Raw genomic sequence first — 21,020 nt, forward strand, 5'->3', positions numbered from 1 at the left:
TCACTGTTTACATTCTTGGAAGCAAGCAGATGATATTAATATGTTGTGCCTGAGAGTTGACAATGATTTGTGTTTATTCACTCAAAATATTAAGAATTTGAAAGCTTGAAAATTTCAAATGTATTGAAAAATGTTAATACCTCTGGAATTTTATTATTAAGAAAAGCAATGATCTGTGGGACACATCTTCCAGGTGCATGGAGCATGCTGTGGGTTGAGAACTGAAACAACAGGATTGATGTGAGGTGCAGAATAAGAGCAGGGTCTTCTGTGACTTTCAGCTGTTCAGCCAGTGCTTGTCGATGCTGGAATAGTATCTGTCTAAACAAGAATCAAATCATAAAAAGACATAATTTAATACTTTCTCACCAATCTCAATTTTTCCCCTCTGTATTCACTTTATCACTTTGTAGTTTAATGATCTAGTTCCATAATATTTTAAGAAATCCTTCAAATATGGGGTATATACACAACCAGCACCCTAACAGACATGGACAGACTAGCATACCAGAAAGTTACAGAAAAAACTCTATAGAGCAGAGATGTTTGAAATACACTTTCTGTTTTAAGCTGTTGGTGATCAAACAGAACTGCACTGATTTAAATAAGATTTCCTATAAGGAAGGTCCCAAAGCTCACAAAAAGTCCCAGGCTTAATCAACTCTGGGATTATGAGCTCTGTTACATTATTAAGAAGGTCAGATAGGAATACCTACCTATATCAAAACCTTGACATGCTTGAAGATATATAGTTATTTAGATACAGTTCTCTAGGCAAGGTTCAGACAGTAATAATTCAACTTTCAAATATGAAACAGCTCAATTTAAGAGTAACACAAATTAATTCAATGTTACCTTTCCCTTTTTTTGTCTCCCTTTTTCACCATAATATCACAAGTTTCTGCAGCAGAATCCAGAGAAGAAAGAAAGTCTTCTATGCTCTAAAAAGATAGTTAATAGCATAATTTGCTTTTATATATAGGTGTCTGAAGAAATATAGCCATTTAATACTGTTTTCTAATTTTACACCCTAAATACAATTTTTAAAAGGTCACTTTGGCATTAAATTAGAAATTTTGATTTAGAACTAAAAATGGTAAAATGTTCTCGGTTTTGTCTACTTCCCCTCCTAAAGGTGTATCTGAGTATACAATTCTAGCTTTTATAGTTTACTGTTTTTATGATAAAATTCTACTTAAAAGATTTTTATAACATAAGAGTTTAGCTGCAGTAACTAACTAGAATCAAACTTTACTTACTTTTTCATTCAGAGAGTTATGCAGTTTTGTTAGAGCTACTTTGGTTTCTTCTGACAATTTACTTAAAATTTTTTTTCTTACCTGTAGGGGGAAAATTTCTTTCAGTATTGTGCTTTCAACACGTAGTGAATATAAGATCAATGAAAACAAAAGAATAAAGTATATTTATTACTGTAACAGAATGCTGAGTGGAATTTATTTTGTTCTTGAATTTTACATCTGAAACTGGGAATAAAAATATGATTAAACATATTGTAAAATCAGAGAGCTAACCAGTAGTCAACAAAAAGGTAGATACAGTCCTACTCCTCCCACCTGCTCCCGTAATATAAGAAGGCTGGAAAGAAAGTCAATGCTATTGTGGGAAGTAGAGTAGTTAGTTGGGTTAAGAGGCTCCTCCTTCCCTGGTGCCAGCTGAGAAGAGCCTCACTCACAAGGAACAGAGCTACCTATAGGATGGGGGCTGAGATCTTGTTCCATGGCTAGATTCTTTTTACGCTGTATGATATAAGGAATCTTTCAATACTTTTATCCACACATATTCATATTTGGTGAAGTTTGGTGGCATTCTTGGCCAAAGTCAGAGATAGCTCCTTCTAGTACAAAATTTCTGGAAGAGGCCTACTGAAATGGCTTGACAGTAGGCCCTAAAGGGTACAGTATGTATAGGAAGTCAGGGGCAACTTAGTGCCTCCTTGTCCCACCTTATACTAAGCCTTCTATGGTTCTTTAAGGGCATGGAACAAGATCTTCTTTATTTCCTACAATAGAAGTTGGTACAGAAGCAATAGACATGGGACTGTCTAAACAGCTGGTGATTTGTTACTCAAGTTGAAGAAGGGAAGGGGCCTAGAGGCTGGAGGGAGAAAAAAATATACATTCGTTTGGGAAATGGTCCTTCCTATGAGGGGGAGTAATGTTAAACTAAATGTCATTCTAAGAACAACTCATGTAACCTATGTGGCAACAACCACATTACTAGAGGCCATAAGCATTAGAATGATTTGGTTTGATCTAGTTCAAAGTAAGTTATATGCAGTCAATTACATGAAGATACATCCACCTCACTCATTTTCCTTAAATCTCCAAGCTTTTGTGAACCAAGAAGGATGAGGAAGAAGAGAGGAAAAGGAAGAGAAGGAGCAGTTATCATTGTCATCTTCAGGACATTTTTCTTCCTCTAAGCAAATAGGAGACAACTCTACAATTTATTACAATAAAGGAAGTCATATGTTTTTAAATTTAGTTCGAGATTAGTGTTAGAAAAGATCTGGAGTTAGTTTAAATATTGAAATGAGATGGTGTCATTAAATGAAAATTACTATAAAGTTATAGAAATTGATCAGAATATTATGTGATTTACAAGCCAACATGAAAATTGAAAATGTGACATAATGATTAGGAAAGTAAAAGCCTTGTTTATTCCAAAGTAATTATTATTAACTTTTAGTAGACTGGTTACATTACCAATCCTGCTAGCAACTATCTATACAACATTACTTGAACTAAAAGCCTTTTAGATGTTTTAGAAAAAATTCCTTCCTGTATTTTATTTTTCTTTTAAATTATTTCAAATGAGTGAAAGTAAACTGCTCAGACTCAACACATCAGGAATGTGAAGAAGATCACTAACATACTTCACTTGTAATGGTTGCAGGATCATCTACTGCCATCATTAAATCTGAAGCTAAGAAGTTAAAAATGAGGTTGGTGATGTCAGTACACACTGTCTTCAGTAAGTGCTTAGTAAGAGCAGCCAGTGTATCATCTGGAAAAGAAAGGCACTTTATTAAAACTAACTTCCTCCCAGAATTATGAGAATCAATGAAAAAACAGTATTAAGTATACCTGCAAAAAACTTCATCCCTTTTTCAAATAACCTAATATTATTATATAGATTTGAAACCTCTTCTTGTAAATCCTTGATTGTGCGTTTTCTGCCAGTTCCAGAAGCAGAAGTTGAAGACATGAATACTGAACGTACCACCTCAAGATAGGTTTTATTAAGAGGTCTGTGCACAAGACAAATACAGTTAATTATAAAAATGTACTGAATTTAACTGATGTAAATAAGAAATGTTATATCTACTCAAATAAGGCTTTAAAAAATCTATTTTTCCAAACTCATAAAATTAATCTGGAGAAGAGTTCATTAAAAATTTGTCTCCTAGCTCCAGGAATTGTAACTTAGATAAACTATTACACTTAAATTTTAAAGTTGTAAAAGTTATTGCTCTAAAGATTACAAGAATAATATATAATTATAATGCACCAATAAAAATATGGGGAAAATAAAGATGACAAGAACAACAGTAACAGTACACAAATCAAAATAGTTTTTTAATATTAATTTGAAGAAGAGTATACTATAAGTCTGTTCCCATTCTTAGGAATTACAACTTAACTATTTCACTTTTTTTAAAATATGTGAAAAACAAAATTCTGTAGTATATTTAAATGTAAAAATAGTTACTTAAATTAAAAAAAATTCTCACTGCAAAAGCTACAATTATACATATAAAAAGTTCATGCACCAGACGCCTGGATTGTATTTATGGCAACTTATATATTGAGACTAACTTCAGGGATGACCAGGTTTGGTTAATGATGGTTATATATAACTTCCTTTACTCTTGCATGTAAAAAAAAGTCTGGCTCATTCAAAAGGCAATAGCAGTAGCTCAGTGGTAGAGTGCTTGCTTTGATTCTTAGCACCACATATAAATAAATAGAATAAAGGTCCAATGACAACTAAAAAAATATTTTTTTAAAAAAGGCAATAGTATTTAAATTATTCTTTTTGAGACAATTTATTACTTATTTTCTCCTTCAAAATAAACAGTTTAAAAATTTTCTGTCAAATCAAACTAGAATACTGGTGTTTTCTTCCCTGACTACGATTTAAGACTGCAAGATTGGTGAATGAGGGCACATCTTCAAAGCTTCTCGGCTTTATTTCCCATACTGCCTTGCCCAAAGAACTAACCAAAGATCTGTGGTACTAACAGCTTCCCAAGACAAATAAAATACAGAGTTTGTTGGCTGGATTAAATGCTAATCTTTGAAAATACCTAAAATATATGCTTTCTGATCTTCATGAAAATTTTACTTAACAACTCACTGAATTGCTATCACAAAACAGAAACTGAAGAATGTTTTATACTTGCTTTACTAAATATTCAGCAAGTTCAGAAATGAACTCCTCAGGGGCATCTTGAATGTGTTTTCTTAAAAAATCTTCAATATCATCCTGGAACATAAAAGTGATCTCTGGCTTCTTCTTTGCTAAACAGACAGGAGCAATGGGGGAAAAAAAAATCAACCAAAATTAAACATATAAGCAACCAAAAAGCAAATAAAGTCCCACTAATATACTTATTAAGATGGTAATTCATTCATTATCTATCAGAGACTTTGATATTAGTTATTATGTCAATAAGATAACTAATATCAAATATCTATAACTAATAAAAACAATAAGCTATGTAGTGGAATTTCTTTTATTATTTCTAATTTATTATTATATCTAATCATTTTATAATTGAATTTAAGTTATAGACTTTTCAGCTGGGTGTGGTAGTGCATACTTGTAGTCCCAGCTTCTTGGGAAGCTGAGGCAGGAAGATCTCAAGTTCAAGATCAGCCTGGGTAACACAGTAAGACCCTGTCTCAAAATAAAAAATAAGATGGGTAAAGGATGTAACTCAATGGTAGAGTGGCATTGGGCTCAATTCCCAGTACCTCACACGTGTGCGCGCGCCACACACACACATACAGCTGTTTTCTACAAAAATGAAATGATTTTTCTTCCTCACTTGGCTGATGAAAATAGCTGGAAATCAAAACAATCAAGAAGAGAGAAAATAATCTTTTAAGACAGGATATTTTGTTTAACAGTAGACACTGTGTAGAATTTTCTTCTTTATAAAAGTAAATATTTTGTAATTTGCACAAGATCTTCAGGGAGTTTTTATAATCATATGAACCACAACTCCAGTAGAATTGTTTAAGCTGAATCAATTCATGTACAATTGTTCAAACTACCTTTTTGGAAAGACACAAACAGCATAATTTACAGCCATAATTTATTTTTTCTCTTAAAAAATAATTCTGTAATAAGGAAACGCAGGCAGTTAATGAAATCATAATAATTATAAATGTGGAAATGTTTTATCTACTCACTTACTTGTAAAAGTGTGGGTTGAAGACAAAGCTAACAATATTTCCAGTAGAAACTGTGAAAGTATAAAGTGATTATATCCAGCTAAATTAGGTTATTGGTTATATGAGTGGAGTATTAGCAATAAAAAATAAAACAACTCAAAATTCAATTTTCAATATGAATGAAGATCTAAACAGTTGAAATCACACTTTAAAGTAGTATCCTTCTTTTCTGAGAGCTGCTGTCTATCCCTGATGTTCATACTAAACAATCTATGAATTTCTGTGTGCATCTTGCATACCTTTTACAAATTACTAATTTCCTTTCAGGAATCTTTCATATTGAACTGATCTTAAATTTTAAGCTGAAAACCAAATTTTACTGTCCATTTCAGAGATTACAACACAATATTTTTCAAAAGCACTGAAATTACATTTGTTTTAGGTAGAATGATTTTACTACTTTAATAGCACCTCCCAATAATCTACACACACACAAAAAGAATATCACATGCTTCATTTATTTACAATTACAGAATCAGAGAAGTATTTTTTAAATATCTCTTTACCTTCATTCCTAGCACATCTAGGCAATAGGGAAATTTATTTATCAGTGAGAAATTAAAACACATATAAGAGAGTCTTAATATTATTCAAAATAAGGATAGGTAACAGGAGTGGTTTCTACAAAGATATTTTTCTTAATTAACATTGTTTTATGCATGTCAAGAACAGTAGCTATTTCAACCTTCTTAGAATATTTTAAAGACAAATCTTAAGCTATTAAAAACAGAAGCACATTAATGGCTGCAGCCATGTCCTTTGCAATTTGCATTTCTCAGCTATAGTTCATAGGCAATAAACTCTGTGAAAAAGAAAAAATCTCAAATTATCATTTGAGGTTTGTTTTCAATTTTATTTTTGCTGAGGATGAGGAGGAGAGTAGTATCATGGTTTCTTTAACAGAAAAAAATAAAAAATTATGCATACTTTTATTTAGAAAAACAAAATACAATGTCTCTTGCAGACTTAATATTGCCAAACACTAACAACTCAAGGAAAAGAAAGATACACTTAATTAATTCTCCCCTTTAGACATAAGCAGTTAGGTATTATTATAAAAATTATAAAAATTAAATATGCATAAAATGTCTGTATCAGCTTTCAACACTTTATCTTTTGCCTTTCAATGTCTTGAAGCATTTCCAAGAGTTCTTTTAATGGGATTTCTTTTGCCAATTTTACATTCTCTAAGAAATTTATATCCTTTTTGTCATAACCATTTTCTCTGTTTATATCAATAAGTTCACCTTTACTGTTCCTCTTTTGTGTGTAGTTAGAGTCTCCTGAACAATGGCACTGTCAATACTCCCACAATCTGCCATTCCTTCTATTATTCCATTATACTTGGTTTCAATTTTATTTCCAGTGTCATTACTTTTCATTTCTGCACTTTCATCTTTATTATCCATTTTTTAAAAATGTCACATGGGTTTATCATTGGGAGACAAAGGCAAAACAACTATATGCTTTGTTGTTTGTGCATAAAGAATAATGGATGTACAGTAATCAACTACTGACAAACCTTAAAAATGAGTGATCATAATATGTATCTATTATTTTTTTAATCAAAAAAATATTTTTTTGGTACTGGGGATTAAGCTCAGGGTGCTTGACCACTAAGCCACATCCCTATCCCTGTTTTGTATTTTATTTAGAGACAGGATCTCACTGAGTTGCCCCACTTTTGCTGAGGCTAGCTTTGAGCTTTCGATTCTCCTGCCTCAGGCTCCTGAGGCACTGGAATTACGGGTATGTGCCACTGTGCCCAGCACATCTATTATTTATATAGTGATTCATGTCCTGAAGACCTAGCAGTAAAGTTTGTACTTGAATTCAACTACTAGCAGTTAATATATCAGGGTAATGTGGTAACTGAAAGTTAGGCTGTATTATTGGTGGGATGATATTTAACTAAATTGTGATTCCTGAAATTTGTCTCCAGTGAAACTATGCAAAGCAAGTACTTCCTATATAAGTATCATATTTATGAATGATATGAATATCAAGAAAATTTGTTAAAAAAAATCGTACATACACAAAGAAAGGATAAAAATACATACCAGTGTGAGATGACTGAGACTCATCATCACTGTCATCATCTTTTCTTCCTTTCTTCTTGGTTTTTTTAATTTTGTATTCTCTGGCGTTGCCCCATCCTCCTCCTCTCACACTTCCACTGCCCTCTGGTGGAAAATGAAGCTAGTTAGTATTATATAATGAAAATGACATGAGTTAGTATTAGAAAAATGATGACATGTATTGTTGTACTTAACTTCAGAGCAGAAAGACAATTAAAGTACATTTGATCAATAAAAAAAATAAAATATGAATCCTCTTGAATTTCGGCAACCTTCTTCTGCCTATTCTAAAAGCAGTTTCTTCCTCTTATGTTACTTCTGTAGCTATGTCTGATCTTTTCTTAGCTAAACCCATTCCTTCATATCTTCTTTTACCTCCAAAAGAAATGTGCTGCTGGGCATGGTGCTGCACATGTGTAATCCCAGCAGCGTGGGAGGCTGAGGCAGGAGGATCACAAGTTCAAAACCAGCCTCAGCAACAGTGAGGTGCTAAGGAACTCAGTGACCCTGTCTCTAAATAAAATTCAAAATAGGACTGGGGATGTGGCTCGGTAGTTGAGAACCCCTGAGTTCAATCCCTAGTACCCACCTCCCCCCCAACCAAAGTGTTTTCATTTGTTCATCTCTGTTGTCACAGTATTATTAAAACCCCCTATTATGAAACTTCACAAATATAGCTATATTTGGTTTTGTTTTCTTGCTTGAAAGAGTATTATCCATCTTTAGGAGACATCCTGACTCACTGACCACTCAACTCAATCGCAAATTTTTTGATAGCAAGGAGCACATCTCACTGTTTGTACTTTTTGGGATACAGAAATGTTTGAAATATTCTAGGTGCTCAATAAATGTTTACCATGATAGTTATGTAAAAAAAAAAATCATTACTGATCACAGTTTAAAGACTAAAAAAATAAAAATTATGAAGCAAACTGAAACACTTTCAAAAAAGTAAATAAATAGATATTTACATTCAAATATCTATTCTACAAAATAGGATACTGATAATGGGTTATAAAATATTGTAACTATATTTCTTCATAATTTTTTTTTCAATAAACTATTGGGATTTCTATAAACTAATGATACATTTCTAAATTCTAAATAGAATTCCCTTAGATTTCATCATATCCAAGAATTAAGACTTCTATTAATTTACCTTTCCCTTGCTTTTATGATGGAAACATACTGTCTTCATAAGCACACATATAAAGTGAATGTGCTCTTTCATATTTGGCAATAAGTTTCTTATGGAAGGACATTTGTATTTGAGACAGGATTTCATATACTATAATTAAACTACTGCAATATAATTCAATGAGATAAAAATCCATATGACCTTATATTCATAAAGAAAAAACAAACTAGTTATCCTGACATAATTCACCAGTTAATTAAGATGCATTTAAAATTATATATTTAAACAAAATAAAACGTGCATGACTATGAATATTACTATGATATATTGAAGTAATTTACTATAGTTCTCTAGTTCTCCTGAAAGAATAGAGAGAAATTTCAAAAGACCATTGCAAGATTTTGATGAAAATGCTTTAGAAGAAGAAACTATCTCAACAAAGTAAAAGTGAATTCACATAGCAAAAATTTAGTTTTTATAAAGTATTTTTAATGTAGCTACATATTAATTAACGAAAAATACTGAATATCTTTTTTTTTTTTAGTCTTGATATGGCATTAATAACTTTTTCCTAGGGAAACAAGAATGGAAAATACATATCGCTTTTCAAATGCAAGTTACTAGTATATCAGTGCTACCTAGAATAATTTCCAGTGACTATAAATTTTTAAAAAGGAAATTAAAAAGACAATGACTCATTGGGAAATTCACTCATTCAATAAATATTTACAGATCATCTAAAATATGCCAACTGGTGCTCTAGGTACTAGAAATACAACCACTAACAGAGATAGACAATGTTCCCAAACAATAAAACATAACACAGTAATAAAATAAGGAAAGAAACTGGCAAGATAAACGGTGACTATGGCTACTATTTTTTAGGGGTTGTAGAAGCCTCTGAGGAAGACATTTAAAGTTGAGCTCTAAATGAAAAGAAGGAACCAGTTACTTGAAGTTCGGGACAGGGCATTACAGGTAGAGAGCAGCTAGTGTAAAGGCCTTGAACTGGGAATTTTGAGAATCAAACAAAACAAAACAAAACAAAACAAACAAAAAACCCTGGGCTGGAATACAGAGTGAGTGAGAAAACAGGAGTTGGGCACAATCATAAAATTTAGTCAGTTTTTTTTTTTTTACAAGAGAAAACAGAATATGCAATCACCAATAATCCATTAGCTTAAATAAATTTAATACATTAGTGAAAGATTTGGTTGATATGAGTAGTTAAAAGTGAATCAATCAGTAAAAGGTATTTCAAAAGGCCTAATAAATGCAAAGTTCACTACAACAAATAAAAACTCATCTTTCAATCTTCTTTATTGATAATAATTTATTACCTGTTGCTTTCTTCCTGCGTTCATCTTTTTTATCCTTTTTATTTGTATTAACACTTTCTAGAATGGAAACTTGCTTCAGATCTTCTTCAGTGATTAAATGCACAGGATTATTTATCATTTCCTGAAATTAAACAAATTTTTAATGGTCAAATATATATAGCATTTGAAAAGCATTAAGTAAAAGTTGCTTATATACTGTATAAATTATAAAGAACTATCAAGCTTTATTTCACAACTGCCATTCTGAGGCAATTTCTCCTTGCTAAAAATCAGTCTCTTCTGTTGTTCTTGGCTTTTTGTATGCATTACTAGACAAAATAATGAGAACCCCTATGTTATTGCCGAACTTATGGTTGGTCACTGAGCAACTCTCCTCAGCTGTTATTGGCTAATCTTACCATTGTTTATTGATACTCTCAAGTCCAGTACCACCTGGTTACTTGAGATTATAAGAAAGATAATGAAAATGACATTCCCTACCTATATAACCACACTAATTCACATAAATCTATTTTTTCCTCTGGATTCATTCTTGATTATCTCTGCTTTTTAAAAGTTGATGTTTACAACACGGAACTATTTATTTCTATGTGTAGAGATTTGTTCTTTCTTGTGGGAAAGGGTTCTATAATCTCTAGTGTCAAAAGTACATTTTCATGGTAAAAATGCTATAATTTCCTCTTTGGTTTTCTAAAGAAAAATGCTTAGAATGTTTACAGTTCATGTAATACAAATGCCTTTCTCGGAACCATTTTTTTTTGTGGTTAGACAGAATACTAAAAAAGTGATAATAATGTTTTAATTTTAGTTAATAATCATAAATAAAAATAATAATTTAATAAACTACAACAGACATTTATATGTATCCCTTTATATTTATCCTTAACATAGTAGGCATCATCATCTTTTCTTTGAAGATAAGGAAATTGGAGGCCTACTTGTCCAAAGTAATATATAGAATAAACATTTTTAAACTTAGGTTTCCTAATATCAAAGAGCTTAAAAGGAGTATAGAAAAATACAGATTACATATTTATTAAGCCTACGTGAATTTATTAGCAGTTTAAAATACAGGACTTGTTTTATCTACTCAAGCAAACTTTATAAAGAGATGGTGTTAATTAGAAATATGAATTCAACAGTCATTAAGACAGACCTAGCATTGCCTCTTCTTCAAAATACTTTGATAGCAGTTGCTCTGTAAGACTAATCAATTTTGACAGAAAATTCCTATTCTCAGCTAGTTACCTATTTATATACTCTGGCTATGTAAAATTAACAAAGATCTGATAGATTTAAAAAATACATTTATTGTCCAGCACAGTGGTGCATGCCTGTAATCCCTGCAGCTCAGAAGGCTGAAGCAGGAGGCTCATTGAGTTTAAAGCCAGCCTCAGCAAAAGCAGGCTCAGTGAAACAGTTTCTAAATAAAATACAAAATAGGGCTGGGGATGTGGTTCAGTGGTTGAGTACCCCTGAGTTCAATCCTGAGTACCAAAAAAAAAAAAAAGGGGGGGTGGGACTGGGGATGTGGCTCAGTGGTTGAGTGCCCCTGAGTTCAACTGCTGGTACCACCCCCACCCCCCAAAAACACCATATATATATATATATATATATTTTGTGTGTGTACAGTACAAATACACTATACTTTTACATATCCACAGATATGTATAATTTATGTGATTTCAATTTGTAAAATTATTTTTCCAAGTTCTAATATATATTCTGATGAAACTAAAGAAAAAGAAATATGAATCTGTGAGAGGAAATAAAAAAGAATGATCTATTAAAGGGAAAATGATGTATAATTAAAAGTGTTCATTTTTGGGTAGACTGTTTATCCGATTTTTCAAAAGACATGACAGATGATTCTAATGTGAAAATACTGTTTAGAGAGATCAATGAAAGGAAACATGGTATACCTTTTCAGCTTTCTGGTGCATCAATTCACTGAATAACTCTGTACAGTCATTTATAAATTTTTCACTGACCACAACAGTGTCGCTAAAGATTATAGCTGAAGCCTGTTTACTGAATGCTCTCATCACCTGCTGAAGCAATATGGCAGAATCTTCAACTGATAAAGAACTGGGAAGCAGAGGCTAGAATTACAAACAAAATAAATACAAAATGAAAATGCAATATAATACAGATAAACCATTTGTTCCATATATTATGTATATGTAAATATATGTATTATATACACATTACAGTATGTATTTGTTCTATGTGTATATATCATATATATAATTTTAATTTATTTATTATATGTATTATATGTATATTATTATACTTATATACCCATATATTATGTATACACACATAATATATACACACTCTCTAGGTGGTTTCATAAAGTCCAGTGACTTTAGGAACAATATTTATACTGATAACTTCCCAAAATTATATTTCTGGTTTCAATACCACTTGGAGCTCTGGAATTATATATCTTACTTCCTACATCATTTCCTCACTTGTATGCCTAATAGGCATTTCAATAATGGTTCAAAACACCCAAACTTACAAGTCACACTCAGCTTCTCTCTCTTACAAATCCACAAAATATATGTCCTCTTAGCTTTTTCTACTATCTGAAATTGTCATTTTGATTAAACTTTCACCAATAAAAGTGTCCCTCCTGACAGCAGAAAAGTTGTTTGGCTGCCATACACCCAACAAGTAGAATGATGCCTCACATACAGAAAGTATTTCATAAATTTTGTTGCATGAATAGAAAATCTTGGGAACTTTCATATTCCAAATGGAATTCTGCTTTATAAAGAGGTTCTGACTCCTAACTTAAAAATAAAGAATTGACCTCTTATTTATCTTTACCTATATGTATCCTTTTAGCATAATGAAGGGCAGGTCAACATTGAACACTGAAGTAAAACACTATCAATGCCAGAGGCAGCTTATGTTAACATATTAGCAGAGATTAACAGATAAGAGATAAATAAATGCTACACAGTGCCTGATGACAGTGGTTGTTTAAGTGCATGGATAAGATGTGAAAAATCTCATTGATTTCTGTATCAGGATTGATATGAGTGTTATATTATTTACTTGTTTATTTTGAGATTCATAAAACTCTGGATATTGATTATGGACATGTAAAAGGATATTCTTTATTTTAAAGGTTAGAAATAACTTTAAGCTTAAAATAATTAAAATTATCTTTGTTGTAATAATGACTAATAAAATTGACCTTTAAAGCCAAGACTACCTTTATGTATCCTAATTTTTAAAATGGCTATCTACTAGTGAAACATGTGTCCTTGGCTTAAAGAAAAATTAAGGAAAAATAAAAAGATAAAACATACTGAAATATCAACCCATGTTCCAGAGCTGATGGCTTCCTCTACCGATGCTTCCACTTGATCCACAAGTCCTTGACCAACACAAGCTGCTTTCAAAAACAAGAGTTGTGTAGTCTTATATCTTTTCTTTATGTAGCTTACAGCATCTGGGATTCCAAGTCTGGACAAGGCATCAAATTCTAGAAATATATAACAAAGTTGGAAAGAACTGGAAATATATAACAAAGTTGGAAATCATTTACACCTTTTAGAAATCATACAAAACGTTCCACCAATATCTATTCTTCAATCACAAAGGTACTGCATTTTACTATTTTTTAGGAATAAAACAGAAAAGAATTGCACCTTATTTCCTGCCTTATGAAAAATTTAAAACTAAAGATATGTGTACAGAAAGTGGTTCGAGTATCTTCCTGAATATCAGCTATGTCAACCCCTCTCCAATTGAAGGACCAAAGGAAGACATGAGGACTTCACAACAATGTGATCAAAAATGGGAGCAAAGGAGAAGGAATGATTTAAATTAAACTGGAATTAATTTTGCTTAATATATTTAAGGAATGGAATCTATTTTTCAAAATGTATCAGCAGACAACTTAGGACAAAGTAGTTCTTCAGTCTAATTTAAGTTAGAAAAAGATTTAACATAAAAATATACTTAAATATACAGACATTCTAGTTATTGAAGATTATCTACCTTCCTCACCACACAATCCCTATCCAGATAATCACACTTAGGAAAACTAGATATAACAAAGTTCTAATTCAATTCTGTGGTTGAAGAAGCTAAAAAGTTTGTCACAGAAGTCAAGTAAGCATAAATGAAGTCCATTATCCTAGGATATATTTAAACTGTTCATTATAGGTTTATTTATAGGTTTATTATTGAGAAATAATCTGTTATGTGGTTTGACTTGGGTTATAAAGCTGTTTTTTTAATGATATGATAGCAGAACCTGAGAAACAAAACTTAGAGTAACTTTGATGTTTCTGAAGTACTATATAACTGATACAAATGAACATTGTAAAGTGGACAGTCAATAAATATTTCTAAGATGCTGTAACTAAAAAACTGGACAGTTTCAGAGAATGTAAGATATAGTATAATTACTTTTATGAGTTTGAAATATTTGAAATTTTGTGTCATCAATATACCTAGAAGCTCAATAACAATCAACAATAGCAAAGTACATACTAACTCCAGGGTTAGTATAAATACCCTCCAGAAATGTTTTAGCATTAGAACAAAATTTTAGGTTTAAAGAAAATTTAAAAAGTTACCTAGATAACCATTCTGCCTGAAAAAAGAATCCACCCAAGTACTCTGTGTCCTGGAGTAGATGTCAGGGACAAACACAGCTTTGTCCTGTCTCCCACCAATTACAGTGCCTCGTAACCGTCCATTATTAACAAGTTCCTCGAGCACAGCTTAAAACAAACACATACAAATACAAATAAATCAGAACAGGTAAAATCTTAAAAATAGTAAAAAAAAAAAAACCACTTTATCATTTCACAGTTAAACTATTCTTACCCTTTTAAAAACCAATTTGAAAGGTAAATAACAATATATTATACTTTAAATAAATAAAACTTTCCTGCCACTTACAGTTTAATACTCAGGTTGTAAATACAGGGAATTTTTGGTAACTAATATTAACATATTGAACTTTTTTATTTATTTAAAGAAAAAACTAAAATGCCATTATTTATTTCATGATTTGTTTTAAAGTGAATTATCACTTTGAAAATAGATAATATTCAACTGTTAGAGTTAGCTAGTTTAATTTCCTGATACTTAGAAAAATCAAGATAATGGAACATATTAGATCAGCAATATGAAATAAAGTTATAAAAATTTTAAATTAGTTATTACATTTACACTGTTTAAACAGAAAAACATTTCAACTATACATAAAAGAGAAGTAAGCATGCGTAAAAGGATGGATCTTGGAGTCAGACTTCCAAAGGCTAAACTTCAACTCTGACACCTATTAACTTATGACTTAATGTTCTTCTCTGTGAAATGGAACAATAACAATATCTGTCTCATAGGGCTGTAGTATTCTGCTTGAAACAGTAAAGCAGTCAATATATATTAACTAAGTATCTTTACTACCACTACTGCCATCATAAGGACTGAGAGCAGTTTGAAAAAATGCATAGTGCTGCAATTAATACAAACTTATGCTTTTTATTTAAACAAGAAAATTTAACTAAATGTTTTGTTATTTTAACCATTAAAATCCTCTAAAAAAGATAAAAGAAGGCAGAAAGGAGCCATTTATAAATGAATTAGCCAGCTAATTAAAAGATGTCTGGCACAAAGGCTTATAAAAAATTATTGCCTTTAATATAAAAAAATTTACCAACCTAGATACCCTTCAATAGATGAATGGATAAAAAAAAATGTGGCATTTATACACAATGGAATATTACTCAGCACTAAAAAATAACAAGATCATGGCATTTGCAGGGAAATGGATGGCATTAGAGCAGATTATGCTAAGTAAAGTTGGCCAATCCCTAAAAAACAAATGCCGAATGTCTTCTCTGATAAAGGGGGGTGACTCAAAATGGGATAGGGAGGAAGAGCATGAGAAGAAGATTACCACTAAATAGGGAAGAGAGGTGGGAGGGAAAAGGAGGGAGAAGGGGAATTGCATGGAAGATGGAAGGAGACCCTCATCGTTATACAGAATATATGTATGATGTTGTGAGGAGGAAAAAAAAAAGTGTGTCACATTAGATTGGGTAGAGAGAAGTGATGGGAGGGGAGGGGAGGGGAAGGGGGGAAAGGAAGGGCAGCAGAATAAAACAGACATTATTATTGCTGTATGTATATAGGGGTGACTCTATGACCAATGAGATTCTGCAACCTGTACACTCAGAAAAATGAGAAATTATACCCCATTTGATTCAAATGTATGAACTGTCAAGATCATTATACTGTCATGTGTAACTAATAAAAAAATTTACATAGGAATTTCAATGATATCAAAAAAGTCCAGATTTCTCAGGAGACCACAAAACATGATTTTCAATTTAGTGTGACTATACAAAAATCTATTCGAAATTCTGACCAAAGTTCTCAAGTTATCAATTAGTACTTGAAAAACTTAACATTATAGTGAAATTGTGTCAAGCTTCTATTTCATAGCTTCCAATTAGTTTAATTTAAAATGTCTTAAACAAAAAATTTAAATTTAAAATTCATATTCTGAAAAATACAGTGAAGATTTTTAATTCAATACTTGAATATCTTTTCCATTCATTTTAGATTTTCATATCTGCACAGATATCATCTGAATTGAAAGATTAAGTCACTGCTTTTAAAAAGTATTCCAGCCAATCATAAAAAGACCTCAAAAATGCATAAGAGTGTCACACACACACAAACAAAACAGACAATAGACCAAGATTAATTGGGAGATACTGTGTTGTTTGAATGCTAAAAATTTAGCCATATTTTTATTGCTATAAACTCTACAAAAATTTTGTTAGAGAAACCCTATTTACTTTTATATTTAAAAATATGAAAAACCATAGGAAACAAAGCAAAAATTATTCCCAATCCTACAATTTTAAATCTCTATATACAGTAGTCTGTATACATGTATATTTTCATTCATGTATAAATTTTCATTCCAATCCTCTAGTATTATCCAATACTAAATGTCTGGTAGATATAAAGATCAACACATATATGGAAACCGTTATATGGAAACCTTTTCAAACCATGAAATATTTTAGTAATATTGTTTTAAGATTAAAGAAATCAATATTATTAAGTTTTATATTAACAGTATATTCAGCAGCTATGGTGTGGATGCTGAATGTCTACCAAAGGTACATCTGTGGAGCAACTGGGAGATGGTGATGCCTTTAGGAAGTGGGGCCTAGTGGGAGGTGGTTAGGCCACTGGGATGGACCTTGAAGTGGCTGTGGGATCGATCCTGCTTCTTCCTCTTTTTTGGTTCCTTGGCTCCTGATGTAAAAGGTTTTTCTATGCCACAGGCTCCCTGTAGTTGTCATCTGACATGTCATCAGAAGCTCAAAGCAATAAGTCTACCTGATATTGAACTGGAATATCCAAAACTATGAGCCAAAGTAAAGCTCTTCTCTTTATAAGTTAATTATTTCAGGTATTTTGTTATATTGATGGAAAGCTGACTACTACCACCAACTAACTTATAATTTAAACAAAACTCACAGTACAGAAGCTGCTCCTGAAATCCATATTTTGAAATCAAAGAATTCACTGCTGTAGGCCTGTAAAGAAATAAAAATAAGAAAATATTAATTATAGAGTTACTTAAGAATTAAAAAATAACTAGGAGAAGTAGTGTTAATGAAAAACACCAATTAATTTAAATTTAAAAAGGCAAAAATTATATCACTTTTGAAATTCTTAATCAGAATTATGCAACTGAAATATCAGAGCAATCAATTCACTTTTATAATCCAAGATTGATTTATGTTCCCATCCCACAAAATGGGAACATGAAGTATGTTCCTTTACTGTATACACTGTATACACTCATCTCTTAGTATCCATGGGGAATTGGTTCTAGGACTGTCTCCTATCTATCTAAAATCCACAGATGTTCAAGTTTCATATAAAATGGTGTGGTATTTCCCTATAGCCTATGTATATACTTCTGCATATCTTAAATCATGTTTAGATAATTTATCATACATAACAGAAAGTAAAGGTGATGAAAATAGTTTTTCTATTGTACTGTTTATATAGTGATGATGAAGGAGAAAAAAATCTGTATAGGCTTAGTACAGACATACTTTTTTCCTTGAATATTTTCAATCTGTGATTAGTTGAATCCACAGATATAGAACCCACAGATGGGAGGAGCTGACTATATTTGTTTTACTTAATTCTGTGCTGTCCAGGAGGATTTTCCTCATTTGGGAATACTGAACTGAATGTTATATGACTCCATTTTTGGAGAAAAATGAGATCATATTGTACGAATAATGTATGAATGATGTATCAGAATGATAACTCCTAGTGAATGAATGGGATTCATTTAAAAAGCTTTTCTTAAGAAAACAAAAACTACAACAAAACACTTATCAGTACTTTCTATAATGACTATGCATTTTTTCTAAGCTGTTTTAATGGGTTATAATGAACACATCATACAATCCACTCAACTTTTAGCATGTAATATATGGCTTTAATTCATGGAATTGTGCAACCACAACTATCCAGTTTTAGAACATCTCCATCATCTAAAAAGTTCTCTGATAGCTGTTTGTTGTTAATTCCTGCCGATACCTCTAGATCTAGATAATAACTTTTTCTGCTTCTGAAATTTGCCTTTCTAGACATTTAATATGGATAGAATTTTTATCTTCTTTTACTAAGAATGTTGTTAAGGTTCAACTATAATGAAGCATGCCAACAGAAGTCATTCCCTTTTATTGGTGAATAATAGCTATATAGATAAAACACATTTTGCATATATTGTCAGTTGATAGACATCTAAACTGTTTCCAGTTTGGGGCTATTATGAATAATGCTTCTATGAACCACACACACATTTTTTTTTTTTTTTAAGTGAAGGAAACTGACAAAAGGATCTAGACTTTTTATTCAACTACAATTTTTTTCCTATTTATTTTCAACCAGTATGTCTATTCTTCTGTTAAGGTTAGTCTGTTTTCATTTTTATGAATATAAGTGAAAGATTTTTAAGTAACTCCAACATTTTAATCCCTTAATGTTGATTACTTAGGATGTTGTAAATTTTTTTGTGCTACAAACTGAGGAAAGCAGAAATAATTACCTGTTTAAAAATCTGTTTGGTGACTTTTACTAAATTATAATTTTACCAAATTATTAAGTGGACAAACTTATTTTAATTTGTTTTATACCAAATTTTCAGCCAAATTGCCTAGAAACCAAAAGCTAACTAGGTCCAGATGCCCTATGAATTTTGTTCTCTATTTATTTTACAATAATCAATATAACCTTCCAATGTTTTATTTGTGTGTGTGTGTTTTCTGTTGTTTCTACTTAAACACATCCCTACAAGAAGTTGAGGATTCCAGAAAAGACTTTATTTTTAAATTTCCGAGTGCATAACATACTATAGGTGTTTGGTAAATATTGAATGGAGTTATAGAAAATTCCCAGTTTTTTTTTTTTGTTTGTTTGTTTGATGAAACTGTGAGTTTTTATTTCAATTTGGAGTAGAATGTAGTTCAGCATATCTGTGTATCTCATTCTTATCACTAATTGCTTCATGTTTTGTTTTCTGGATACCTTTAATAATTATAAGCCCATATAAATATTTTCTTTGAAGTTAGGCCAGAAAAAATTGGGTATGTTCTTAATTTTAAGAGGTCACTATGAAGATATGGTGCATTATGTGAAATTGTCAGGAAAATTATCTAACAACATCTTTTCAGGATCAGAACTTGTTTTCTTATATCTACACATACAGAGAACATGTATCTGTACATACAGAGAAACTCAGGGGTACTCTGAAAAAAAATAAAAGGTTATCTTGATAAAGATTAAAACAACTATTTAGTATTTTAGTAAAGGAAAAAATCAATGCACTTTTTAATAGGAAAAATATGTTTTTAGTTTTTGTTTCATAATTATATAATAAACACATAGGGCACAACAAAACTGAATTCTCCATTCTTATCAGTCAGTTACCCGGTTCCTTTCTCCAGTAACAACTGGCAGCTTCTTATATTAGTAGGGATCCATGCATGGGCTGTTAGAGCCACGGAGGATAAAGAATATATCCATACATAGGAGGAAGCTGCAGTAGTAATGGGAAATCAGTCACATAAGGGAAATTAAATTAGTAAACATATTAAAGATAACAGATGTTAGGTTTCTCATGGTTGAATGAGGGTATTACAAATACGGGAAAGGAGAAAACTAGAATGAAGCTTATAGAGTTGGACTAGAATTGAAAGAATTAGTATGAATTCATTTTTTTTTGATATACATATTTAAAAATACTAAAATATAGAGGGGTAAATACCCATGTGTAAGTATATCCCCTAGCTTGTCTACTGAGATGGCCTGAAAGCAATGTTGAGTAAATAAGTTATAAGCAATTAAGTGTCTAGATCCTTGGTTGCTAAATATTATTTTCTATTAGAAGGAACCAGGGCTGCTTGGAGAAATGGCTGATTCCAGGCTAGGGACAGAGAAATTATGTCTGAAAATGAACTAAAATTTAAAAATCCCTGTGAACCTGAAGCATCTTGTTCCCCAAATTATAGAAATACCCCACCCAGGAATGATGGGGACATGCCAAAATGACACAAAAGTAGCCCAAGGAGCCTACCATAAGTTAAATCAGGGCCAGTTTGAAAATGTAAATGATAATAAATTAAACTTTAATGAATAAATTAGGAAACCCTGAGTTCATAGTAATTGTAATAAATAGTTTGATGATAAATGGGATAAACTGCATGGTTCTAAATGGCCCTTCCCACAAATACTTATTAGTTACAAAGAAAAACCAGTAGCTTTGAAGAATCCTAACAGATATATATCTATAAAATGATTACAATATATTTATTAGTAATTGGAAAACTCTAAATTGCATGCCACCTGACAGAATTCTATTAAAAGAACACAGTGTCGTTTCTGTGATATTCCTGCCAAACAT

At 31.4% G+C, this 21,020-nt stretch overlaps 1 protein-coding gene across 1 annotated transcript in view; it reads right to left on the reverse strand.

Annotated features, from left to right (window-relative positions):
• Ufl1 (UFM1 specific ligase 1) overlaps positions 1–21,020 on the reverse strand; it is a 33,086-nt gene that overhangs the window by 2,685 nt on the left and 9,381 nt on the right. Inside the window, exons 7-18 of the mRNA XM_046431187.2 lie at positions 17,573–17,631; positions 14,641–14,787; positions 13,363–13,538; positions 11,962–12,141; positions 10,040–10,160; positions 7,544–7,666; positions 4,427–4,544; positions 3,108–3,271; positions 2,897–3,027; positions 1,260–1,340; positions 856–941; positions 141–321 (exon numbers count right to left, since the gene is read on the reverse strand). Of these exons, the coding sequence (XP_046287143.1) occupies positions 141–321; positions 856–941; positions 1,260–1,340; positions 2,897–3,027; positions 3,108–3,271; positions 4,427–4,544; positions 7,544–7,666; positions 10,040–10,160; positions 11,962–12,141; positions 13,363–13,538; positions 14,641–14,787; positions 17,573–17,631 (1,567 nt within the window). The remainder of the gene's footprint in view (positions 1–140; positions 322–855; positions 942–1,259; positions 1,341–2,896; positions 3,028–3,107; positions 3,272–4,426; positions 4,545–7,543; positions 7,667–10,039; positions 10,161–11,961; positions 12,142–13,362; positions 13,539–14,640; positions 14,788–17,572; positions 17,632–21,020) is intronic.

This window comes from Marmota monax, unplaced genomic scaffold, assembly GCF_021218885.2.
Source record: "Marmota monax isolate L192 unplaced genomic scaffold, Marmota_monax_Labrador192_F-V1.1 WCK01_AAM20220418_F8-fsc00013, whole genome shotgun sequence".
NCBI lineage: Eukaryota > Metazoa > Chordata > Mammalia > Rodentia > Sciuridae > Marmota > Marmota monax.